This window comes from Oncorhynchus gorbuscha, linkage group LG10, assembly GCF_021184085.1.
Source record: "Oncorhynchus gorbuscha isolate QuinsamMale2020 ecotype Even-year linkage group LG10, OgorEven_v1.0, whole genome shotgun sequence".
Classification (NCBI taxonomy): Eukaryota; Metazoa; Chordata; class Actinopteri; order Salmoniformes; family Salmonidae; genus Oncorhynchus; species Oncorhynchus gorbuscha.
The window spans coordinates 94,323,135-94,335,235 of record NC_060182.1 but is presented as its reverse complement, the minus strand read 5'-3'; the positions used below and the strand labels follow the sequence as shown (position 1 = coordinate 94,335,235).

General features: G+C 42.7%; 1 protein-coding gene across 1 annotated transcript in view; it reads right to left on the bottom strand.

The window, feature by feature from the left end:
- Positions 1-11,873, bottom strand: part of LOC124046772 (glycogen phosphorylase, liver form-like) — a 28,047-nt gene extending 16,174 nt beyond the window's left edge. Inside the window, exons 1-9 of the mRNA XM_046367519.1 lie at positions 11,561-11,873; positions 10,211-10,312; positions 8,694-8,772; positions 7,316-7,419; positions 5,351-5,482; positions 4,771-4,882; positions 2,281-2,363; positions 916-1,053; positions 731-823 (exon numbers count right to left, since the gene is read on the bottom strand). Coding sequence (XP_046223475.1) covers positions 731-823; positions 916-1,053; positions 2,281-2,363; positions 4,771-4,882; positions 5,351-5,482; positions 7,316-7,419; positions 8,694-8,772; positions 10,211-10,312; positions 11,561-11,803 — 1,086 coding nt within the window. The 5' untranslated portion in view covers positions 11,804-11,873. The remainder of the gene's footprint in view (positions 1-730; positions 824-915; positions 1,054-2,280; positions 2,364-4,770; positions 4,883-5,350; positions 5,483-7,315; positions 7,420-8,693; positions 8,773-10,210; positions 10,313-11,560) is intronic.
- Between the last annotated feature and the right edge of the window lie 228 nt (positions 11,874-12,101).

The window sequence follows — 12,101 nt, the reverse complement described above, 5'->3', positions numbered from 1 at the left end:
CTTTAGGGTTCAAGGTGCCGCGTGGCTTTAGGGTTCAAGGTGCCGCGTGGCTTTAGGGTTCAAGGTGCCGCGTGGCTTTAGGGTTCAAGGTGCCGCGTGGCTTTAGGGTTCAAGGTGCCGCGTGGCTTTAGGGTTCAAGGTGCCGCGTGGCTTTTTAGGGTTCAAGGTGCCGCGTGGCTTTAGGGTTCAAGGTGCCGCGTGGCTTTAGGGTTCAAGGTGCCGCGTGGCTTTAGGGTTCAAGGTGCCGCGTGGCTTTAGGGTTCAAGGTGCCGCGTGGCTTTAGGGTTCAAGGTGCCGCGTGGCTTTAGGGTTCAAGGTGCCGCGTGGCTTTAGGGTTCAAGGTGCCGCGTGGCTTTAGGGTTCAAGGTGCCGCGTGGCTTTAGGGTTCAAGGTGCCGCGTGGCTTTAGGGTTCAAGGTGCCGCGTGGCTTTAGGGTTCAAGGTGCCGCGTGGCTTTAGGGTTCAAGGTGCCGCGTGGCTTTAGGGTTCAAGGTGCCGCGTGGCTTTAGGGTTCAAGGTGCCGCGTGGCTTTAGGGTTCAAGGTGCCGCGTGGCTTTAGGGTTCAAGGTGCCGCGTGGCTTTAGGGTTCAAGGTGCCGCGTGGCTTTTCACTCATCTACCCAACACACCACACCCACAAATACTTATTATGCAAGTTTAGATAAAGTTAGTGGTTTTATTTTCATACAATAAATAATCAGTTTCATCCTCTCCCCCTTTTTAAAAACGCACCGTGTCCCAGTCGAGTTTCTCAATGTCCACAAAGACCCTCATGAGCTCTGGGATGGCCATGGCAGGATGAGTGTCATTCAGCTGGATGGCCACCTGTCAACACACAAAAAAAAGAACAACCAACTGTATTTGTTGTTGTTGTTAGGATTCAGTGGAGTCGTGATAAAAATCAATAAGTAATCTACTTTCTCTGGGAAGCTGTCGAAGGAGACCGGGCCGGAGGAGCCCTTCTTGGAGTTCTTGAAGCGTCGGATGATGTCCTGGAGGGTAGCAGCCACCACGAAGTACTCCTGCTTCAGCCGCAGCTCCTTCCCTTCAAAGAACTACAACAAATCAAATCTAATGTTAGTGGTCACATGGCTAGCACATGTTAGTGGTCACATGGCTAGCACATGTTAGTGGTCACATGGCTAGCACATGTTAGTGGTCACATGGCTAGCACATGTTAGTGGTCACATGGCTAGCAGATGTTAGTGGTCACATGGTTAGCACATGTTAGTGGTCACATGGTTAGCAGATGTTAGTGGTCACATGGTTAGCAGATGTTAGTGGTCACATGGTTAGCAGATGTTAGTGGTCACATGGTTAGCAGATGTTAGTGGTCACATGGTTAGCAGATGTTAGTGGTCACATGGTTAGCAGATGTTAGTGGTCACATGGTTAGCAGATGTTAGTGGTCACATGGTTAGCAGAAGTTAGTGGTCACATGGTTAGCAGATGTTAGTGGTCACATGGTTAGCAGATGTTAATGGTCACATGGTTAGCAGATGTTAATGGTCACATGGTTAGCAAATGTTAATGGTCACATGGTTAGCAGATGTTAATGGTCACATGGTTAGCAGATGTTAATGGTCACATGGTTAGCAGATGTTAATGGTCACATGGTTAGCAGATGTTAATGCGAGTGTAGTGAAATGCTTGTGCTTCTAGTTCCGACAATGCAGTAATAACCAACGAGTAATCTAACTAACAATTCCAAAACTACTACCTTATGGACACAAGTGTAAGGGGATAAAGAATATGTACATAAAGATATATGAATGAGTGATGGTACAGAGCGGCATAGGCAAGATACAGTAGAAGGTATTGAGTGCAGTATATACATATGAGATGAGTATGTGGAGGAATCAAGGTGTGCGTGCCGAAATGGCACCCTATACGTTATAGTGCACTACTTTAGACCAGGGCCCCATAGGGTAGTGCACTACTTTAGACCAGGGCCCCATAGGGTAGTGCACTACTTTAGACCAGGGCCTATCGGGAAACATCCACAAATAGGAGGGGGAGAAAACAAGAGGTGCCAAGTGAGAATTTAAAAAAAACACACACACACACAGGGGGCCCAGTTGGTAGAGCATGGTGGTTGCAACACCAGGGTTGTGGGTTCAATTCCCACGAGGGGACCAGTGTGTGAAAATCATTGAATATGTATGCACTCAGTATTGTAAGTCGCTCTGGATAAGAGCGTCTGCTAAACGACACGAAAGAGAGCAGGAGGGAGACATAATGGACTAACACCTACGTGGTCAATGTACCAATCTAGAACTTACGTTATCGTTGGGGTAAAGCACACGAGAAATATTCTCCGCCAGATTCCTGTCCAGAACAGCTTGGATGTAATCTCCAACATTGACTGAGGAGACATAGAATGACACATAGAAGTGATTTAACAGGGACCTTAATGGGAGAGGACATAGAAGTTAATTTGATTTATTTTACCTTTATTTAACTAGGCAAGTCAGTTAAGAACACATTCTTATTTTCAATGACGGCCTAGGAACAGCGGGTTAACTGCCTTGTTCAGGGGCAGAACGACAGATTTGTACCTTGTCAGCTCAGGGATATGAATTTGCAACCTTTTCGGTTACTAGTCCAACGCTCTAACCACTAGGCTACCCTGCCTTAAATGGGAGAGCACATAGAAGTGATTTAACAGGGACATTAATGGGAGAAGACTCAAGACTTCTGTTTCTCAGGAAAAGAAACGGCTTCATATTATTCACTAGACTCAATTCAATGCTGTCATCATTCAGGCCTGGATTCTAACTTGAGATGTGTGCGACTTCGTTTCCTCCGTAAAGCGTACATTGGCAGAAACACGTCATTTAGTTGACAGGGTGCTTGCTAAAGTGCTTGCATCTCAAGTTAGAGTCAAAGTTAGCTCTGGTCCATGGTGTTAGTGTGGCTTGCTTGAAGAAGGCTGTGCTAGCGAGCTGTATTAACACCCTGGACCAAAGCTACCTCTGAGTAGGCAGGGTTACAAAAAAGTAATGTCATCCTCCTGGCCACTGTCATGACGTGGCCCTTTCTGGGTATCGAGTGTGGCATCCCCCTCCCTCCTACACCCAGGTTCTGTTATCTCAGGTCGTAAATTCCTGGAGGAGACTCTCCTCAGGGCCATGCAGTATATAGAGAGTGTGTTTCACAGTAGAACTTCTGCATCACAGAACTTGAGAACTGAACAATATCCATGTTTTGGAGAATGTGTAAACGGTCGGTGGAGAAGCCAGGTACGACCCGGTCAGTTTTGTTTCATGCCACATTACCATAACCCTGTTTATACAGGTGCCTCCATTGTGAGGTTTGCGTCTAATTATTGTAGAAAATGAATGAGTAAAGATGAAACTATTTGTGAAATTATGTAATGTGATTTTAAACCGTTAATGTGAGAGAATTGAAATTCTCACAGAGGGGGCGAAGGTTTGAGTAGAGTCCACAAAAACCTCAGTATAAGCCAAGGTTGTAATGGTTGTTGAATTCCTAACCATACCACGTGGAGCATTGGCTACACGGGCGGATATGGTTAAACTCTGAGACTATCGATCCTAACAGAATAAGAGCAAATCTTAGATACTAATTATTAGTCTGCAGCTAGAAGTTGTGTCAACCCGAGATGCGAGGACCGACAACCGCCGAAACATCTATTCCATGAGAACATTTCTGAAGGGTACTCCGAAGTATCCATTCTAACCACAAAAGACTTCAGGGAAGCAGAGAGAGACGCTCAGATGAACCTTCCAACAGAAGGACTGATGATTCCAACAAAGATCACGGACACTGAGCGTAAATAAATAAAATTATATATATATATATAAATAAAATATATATATATATAAATAAAATTATATATATAAATATATAAATATATATAAATATATATATATAAATATATTTATATATATATAAATAATATATAAATAAAATAAATATATAAATAAAATAAATATAAAATAAATAAATATAAAATAAATAAATAAATATATAAAATAAAAATATATAAAATAAAAATATATAAAATAAATATATATAAAATAAATATATAAAATAAATAAATATAAAATAAATAAATATATAAATAAATATAAATAAATAAATAAATAAATATAAATAAATATATAAATAAATATATATATATAGCAATTATTGCAATTATTGCAATTATTTCCGAATGAGTGAGCGTTCACGTGCAAAGGATTACAATTAATATAATTATCAACTGTGAAGTGACTTTTCCCAGTCCACACCCACTTCCCAGTCCACACCCACTTCCCAGTCCACACCCACTTCCCAGTCCACACCCACTTCCCTTTGTCCACCAAGCTGTCATATCATCTTAGACCACTAGGGAACCTCTCCTATCATTTCCTTGTAACCATATACATATCTACTGTTTGTGCATTTCTGTGATTATTTAGTTAGTTCGTAAATAAATTATTAAGACAATTGATGTGTGGATGACTCATAGTGAAGACTGGGTTCGTGCAGATAACCAACAATTTACGACGTTTGGAATGAGATTAACGTGAGGTAAAGAATCATTCATTAATAGAAGACTAATTGATCAGATATTAAAATATCTGAAGAGTTATATTAGGAAAAGTATAACTTTATAATCTGAAGATTTTTCTTGGTGCCCTGACTTCCTAGTTAATTACATTAACATAATTTGTTTAATCACGTAATAATAATAATTACAGAGAATTGATTTGATAAATTAACAGTCTTCAATCTCATGATGCCAAAGACACGACACCACTTACAGTCCATCAGGTTGAAGTCGTTGGGAGCTCTGGCAGACCACAGCCTCATGGTGTTGACTGTGTTGTTCATATATCCAGGGATGGGCGTGTCATAAGGCATAGCAAGGACCACCTATAGAGGCAAGGCATTGGGGGGGGGGTTAAGGAATTAAGATTAGGTTGAAGATGAAGATTAAAAATGTCAGATTTATTCATCATCTTAAAACTTCCTTCCAAAAAGATTAAGGGTCAATTCAAGACTATAAATTTAAAAAATACCAAACTCAATAAAATCATAGATATGCAGGTACTTAGTGAGTCAACCTGTGGGAAGAATTGGGAACACTTCAATTTAACATTATAAATATCAGTAATACTTTTAGCAAAGTTCAATGCCCAAAACAATATTTTTAACACCACAGCGACCCTTAGTTGCTGTTATACCTGTGTAATAACACAAGTGACAATGTAAGTACATTAGAAAATGCATCTCAAATCCCCATCAGATATGCAGGTACTAAGTGGTACAACTTAGCGCTATTATCAGCACGTTACAATGATTTTTTTAAAGGGTAGTATTCATTATCATGACTGTAAGTACCTGTGTGTCCACCCATCTGGCCCCTTCCTTAGACTCCTCCACTCTGCCGTAGAAGTGCACTGGTAGCATGTACTCAGGGCGGGCCTTCTCCCAAGGGTTACCATGACGCAGCCAATCGTCTGCTTCTTCCACCTAGGAGCAAGCCAATCACAAGGCAACATACTAAATCGAAAGTGTGACTAAGCAAAACTTGAAATGGGTCAATATGTTGAATAGAACCATAGCCTGGTCTCAGATCAGTTTGTGTTCTTGCCAACTCCCACTAGGCTACCCTGCCGCCTCTACACTCTAACCACTAGGCTACCCTGCCGCCTCTACACTCTAACCACTAGGCTACCCTGCCGCCTCTACACTCTAACCACTAGGCTACCCTGCCGCCTCTACACTCTAACCACTAGGCTACCCTGCCGCCTCTACACTCTAACCACTAGGCTACCCTGCCGCCTCTACACTCTAACCACTAGGCTACCCTGCCGCCTCTACACTCTAACCACTAGGCTACCCTGCCGCCTCTACACTCTAACCACTAGGCTCCCCTGCCGCCTCTACACTCTAACCACTAGGCTACCCCGCCTCCCCAAAGATGATTGTACAAATACAACAGCTGAGCTTCTCATTCTAAAACGTTTCTTCATTTAGTCAGTGTGATCTGAGTGAACGATGGTCTAAAGACGTCCTCACTAGCCAGGGGCCCAGTTTCAAAATACCGTTGAGCCCCCCCCTCCCAAACTAGACATTTCCCCACAGACCTGCTGCTATTATTACACAAATTAATATAACTTTCATGTACGCTTTTAATTTCAGAATAAAAATAAACACAATAGGCCATACATAATTGTTTATATATACATATATATACACATATATACATAATTGTTTATATATACACATATATATACATACATACATACATACATACATACATACATACATACATACATACATATACATACATACATACATACATACATACATACATACATACATACATACATACATACATTTTTTTTAAATCAGTGGGGCCCCCCAGGCAGCCAGGGTTAATTTCAATTGAAATCCACCCCTGTCATACTGTTGCACACTGTTGCAATCCAGGCTGGAGCCATAGAGAGGAAGGATGTGGGTCGCCACAGTGTTGCAGACCTGGAACCTTTCAAATACATTTTAGCGTTCGCTCTAATCTTATTGGAATCTTAGGTGTCAGATGGGCAGGATTATTCGATTGGTTCCACTGCGTCAAACAAGCTCAGATAAAGTATTAGACATGATTTTGAATAGTATTTGAACCCAGGTCTGCGGTGTCTGTCAATCATTTAACAGAAAGAGGTTTGCTGCTGCCTGTCTTCACTCTTTAAGTGGTGAAACACTGGCTTTTATCCCAAATGGCACCCTATTCCCTATATAGTGCACATCTCATGAACAGAGCCCTATGGCCTCTGGTCCAAAGTAGTACACTACATAGTGAATAGGGTGCCATTTGGGACCAGTGCCTGTTGCGATAGCCTTCTCAACCTCTGAGCCAACCAATCGACGTGTTGTTGCCCTTGTTTGGATTCTGATAACAACCTACAGTACATTACACACACCGGAGGGGTTTTGCCCTTTTCAATCTGGGCTGTGTGTTTGCAGTGCAATGCACTTCTGAACGCTGAACTAGATGGTTTTGATTATTCATTGACTGAAGTGAAGAGGCATGCATGAAACCTGAAACCTGTCCTCTACATAACGAATAGTGTTGTAGAAGTTACACTCTACTGCAAAGAATGAAATCCTTGTGGTTTGTCATTGTTAAAATAAGTGTATCTAATAGGGTAAGACAGTTTAAATAAGCTCATGATGCATTTATTCATTATATTCTCCAAGAATCAAATGATACATCTCAATAATTTAGTCAAAAACCTGGATGTATCCATCCCAGATTGCCCCTTTAAAATGCAGTGGAATAAAGCAGAGAAGGGTTGTTACCTGCCAACCTTCCTTGATCTTCTGATTGAAGATCCCATACTCATAACGGATGCCATAACCGTACGCTGCCAGACCCAGGGTGGCCATGGAGTCCAGGAAACATGCTGGGCAGGGAATTTCAATTCATTATTTGTCAATGTTTCAAAAATACCAAACCGATGAAGTTTAAAGACACAGTGGATGCAAAGAAAACCTGTATGGTGTAAGGGGGTAAAGTATGGCTTCACGTATGGCTTCAAGTATGGCTTCAAGTATGGCTTAAAGTGTAAAGTATGGATTCACGTATGGCTTAAAGTGTAAAGTATGGCTTAAAGTATGGCTTAAAGTGTAAAGTATGGCTTAAAGTATGGCTTCACGTATGGCTTAAAGTGTAAAGTATGGCTTCACGTATGGCTTAAAGTGTAAAGTATGGCTTCACGTATGGCTTAAAGTGTAAAGTATGGCTTCACGTATGGCTTAAAGTGTAAAGTATGGCTTCACGTATGGCTTAAAGTGTAAAGTATGGCTTCACGTAGGGCTTAAAGTAGGGCTTCACGTAGGGCTTAAAGTAGGGCTTAAAGTAGGGCTTAAAGTAGGGCTTAAAGTAGGGCTTAAAGTAGGGCTTAAAGTAGGGCTTAAAGTAGGGCTTAAAGTAGGGCTTAAAGTAGGGCTTAAAGTAGGGCTTAAAGTAGGGCTTAAAGTAGGGCTTAAAGTAGGGCTTAAAGTAGGGCTTAAAGTAGGGCTTAAAGTGTAAAGTATGGCTTAAAGTATGGTGTAAGGCGATAAGTATGGCGTAAAGTATAGGGGGTAAAGTATAGCTTAAAGTATGTGGAAGGCGTAAAGTATGGTGTAGGGAGTAAAGTATGGCGTAGGGGGTAAAGTATGGCGTAGTATTTCTTAGTATCTGTTCTGGAATATTCATATGGAGGTTAGTTATAGAGACTATAGGAGTTGGCTTATTAGAACAAACAGATCTGGGACCAGGCTACAGTGATGTTGATAATTTCCTTCGTGGAATGAAGATCTGCTCTCATTTCAAAAAGGCTGCGTTTACACAGGGAGCCCAAATCTGATCTTATTTTTAGAGAATTGAGCTGCTTGTGTAAACACGGACATGCAGCCATCCAAACAGCCTCCTACGGTTGGTTAAACTTCCTGTTTTGGCCAGCCAACAACAGCCTCATAGTGTTAGGTAAACTTCCTGTTCTGGCTTGCAGACAAGAGAGGTTTGCTGTAGTTTTCCACCTGATGACAACCCACTGTATTCTGTACTACATTAAATAGAACCCTGTAGCCCGTTCCCCGGTTCCATTGGTTCCGTGTAGCCAACTTCTTTGGTCATGAACCACCATAGAAGTTAGCAAGGACACACACACCTAACACTTGGTCCGTACTGTACCTGCCAGTCTGCCCAGGCCTCCGTTCCCCAGCCCGGCATCTTCCTCCATCTCTTCCAGATCCTCCATGTCCAAACCCAGCTACACAACAAACAGAGACTTCAAAAAAATAACAAACTCACATTCAACTTGTTCAGGCAATACAACAACACAAAAGGGGACAGCCCCATATTAGTGTTTAATGATGTATGAGCTGATGCATCACATCACGCTTAACCTGCTCGACTAAGGTGTGGCAATCACGCTTAACCTGCTCGACTAAGGTGTGGCAATCACGCTTAACCTGCTCGACTAAGGTGTGGCAATCACGCTTAACCTGCTCGACTAAGGTGTGGCAATCACGCTTAACCTGCTCGACTAAGGTGTGGCAATCACGCTTAACCTGCTCGACTAAGGTGTGGCAATCACGCTTAACCTGCTCGACTAAGGTGTGGCAATCACGCTTAACCTGCTCGACTAAGGTGTGGCAATCACGCTTAACCTGCTCGACTAAGGTGTGGCAATCACGCTTAACCTGCTCGACTAAGGTGTGGCAATCACGCTTAACCTGCTCGACTAAGGTGTGGCAATCACGCTTAACCTGCTCGACTAAGGTGTGGCAATCACGCTTAACCTGCTCGACTAAGGTGTGGCAATCACGCTTAACCTGCTCGACTAAGGTGTGGCAATCACGCTTAACCTGCTCGACTAAGGTGTGGCAATCACGCTTAACCTGCTCGACTAAGGTGTGGCAATCACGCTTAACCTGCTCGACTAAGGTGTGGCAATCACGCTTAACCTGCTCGACTAAGGTGTGGCAATCACGCTTAACCTGCTCGACTAAGGTGTGGCAATCACGCTTAACCTGCTCGACTAAGGTGTGGCAATCACGCTTAACCTGCTCGACTAAGGTGTGGCAATCACGCTTAACCTGCTCGACTAAGGTGTGGCAATCACGCTTAACCTGCTCGACTAAGGTGTGGCAATCACGCTTAACCTGCTCGACTAAGGTGTGGCAATCACGCTTAACCTGCTCGACTAAGGTGTGGCAATCACGCTTAACCTGCTCGACTAAGGTGTGGCAATCACGCTTAACCTGCTCGACTAAGGTGTGGCAATCACGCTTAACCTGCTCGACTAAGGTGTGGCAATCACGCTTAACCTGCTCGACTAAGGTGTGGCAATCACGCTTAACCTGCTCGACTAAGGTGTGGCAATCACGCTTAACCTGCTCGACTAAGGTGTGGCAATCACGCTTAACCTGCTCGACTAAGGTGTGTTAATCACGCTTAACCTGCTCGACTAAGGTGTGTTAATCACGCTTAACCTGCTCGACTAAGGTGTGTTAATCACGCTTAACCTGCTCGACTAAGGTGTGTTAATCACGCTTAACCTGCTCGACTAAGGTGTGTTAATCACGCTTTCACAGTCATTGAGAAATTCTGTCTCTTGTAACAGCTGTTTTAGTCTCTGGCTCCAGTGGTTCCTGCCTGTAGTCAGGCCATTGATGTGCTCCAGACGTCTCTCAGTTCTGTCTCACCTGGTAGATGGCCTCGTCACAGGCGTTCTGCAGCCCCAGGTTAATCATGGTGTTCTGGAGGGTTCTGCCCATGTAGAACTCCAGAGAGAGATAGTACACCCGCTGGTCAAGGAGAACAGGGGTGTATTCATTAGGTGGCAGACCAGAATCAAAAGAGAATCATTTTCTCAATGCAAACCCGTTTATTCCAATGAGAAAACGTTTTGCATGAAAAAAAGAGTTTATATTTTAACAAAGTCAGGTATGTCAATAACCACTTTTAGTTCCATTCTCTGTGTGCTTCCTAGTGATGCACACATCCCAGGAACATGCAACATTCAGTACTAATACAACACTGGCACGTATCAATAAAAAAAACATTCTCAGCGTAGTAGTGTAATCCTTTTCATTATGATGTGAAAGTCAAAACTGATCCGAGATCAGCTCGCCTACTCTCAGATTCTTCCGGAATACAACCAGGCCATTGAAACTATGATTTCATGAGTCCTAAAGCTTCATGGTAAGGCTAAATATTGTCACTATTAGAAATGGTGGAAACGCCCACTAACCTATGGTCTCCTCCAATCCAACGCGATTAGAAATAATGGTGGAAACGCCCACTAACCTATGGTCTCCACCAATCCAACGCTATTAGATTTGTAGAAATTAGGTGACATTTCAGGAGAAAGGAGATATTATCAGGAAGCATCCAGAGGGTGCAGATTGATGATAATGATGACGAGGAGCAGCAGATGGAACCATGTATTAGAAAGGGAGGCGGGGCTGTGACTAGTGATGGTCATTCCGAGTCTTTTCGGAGAGCCACATTATTGGCTCCGTTGACATATAAAAAAATAAGAGACGCGTAAATTGGGACCCAAACAGCTCTTTATTCACTACTCTTGAAAATCGATATATATATATTTTTTAAAATTGCAAATCTCAAATGTAATTTTAAAAAAGTAGAGTACCATGTCAGATCGTGATATGCACGTTAAGATACATATTTACATAACCCCTTTTTCTGTGGGGGGGGTGCAAAAACGAGCGTGGTACGGATCGATATGCTCTCTCCACTATGTATTATTTTTTTGCAGTGAGGATTCACCATCTTCTGATAATTATTTTGTAATTTATTAGCAGATAATCGTTGTTTGAAACTTTAAAAAAAAGGTGTTAGTAGACGCAGTTTTCAAATCTGGGAACCAAATACGATTCGGTTCCCAAAGTTCACCAAAAAGAGCCATTGGAACGACTCATCACTAGCTAATACTGGACCAAATAAGGACAGCACAAGACAGACAGGTAAAGCCAGGATAAGTTCTCCAAACAAAAGTACAGCATGATATTTGGAAAAGCCAACAACTTTACCTTGGGATCGGTCTCGTAGTAGAACTGCTGGGTTCTGATCCATCTTCCCACCAGGTGATCTCGAACCGTGTGCGCGAGGGCGAAGTAATAATCGCGCGGCGTCGCTACATTCCTGTCTTTGACCAAAGTGAAGTGGAGGTGTCGGTTAAAACCTTTCTTCAACTCGGCGACGTTCTCCACCCCGACAATTCCTCTGATACTGATCTGTTTACGCTTCTCCTGGTCAGTGAGAGGAGCCGCCATACTGCTGAACAAAACGGCTGCTAACAGTCATTCAATTTCAACTCTTAAAGTGGAGAAATTAAGTTTAGGTAGTTGCTTTTCTGTAGCGTCAGTCTCCTCCTCTTTAATGTCCATTGGTGCATGGAGGAGGAGGTGTGTCGTGTTCCCAACCTCCCAACCTCTCAACCTCTGGCAGATGAGTGCAGAGAAAAATATTGGAAAAATATTTTTGGGACACTTATCATTTTATTGAATATTCACAGATACAGAAAACACCAAGAGAGATCAGTAATAAGAGCAACACTTCCAAATATAGTAA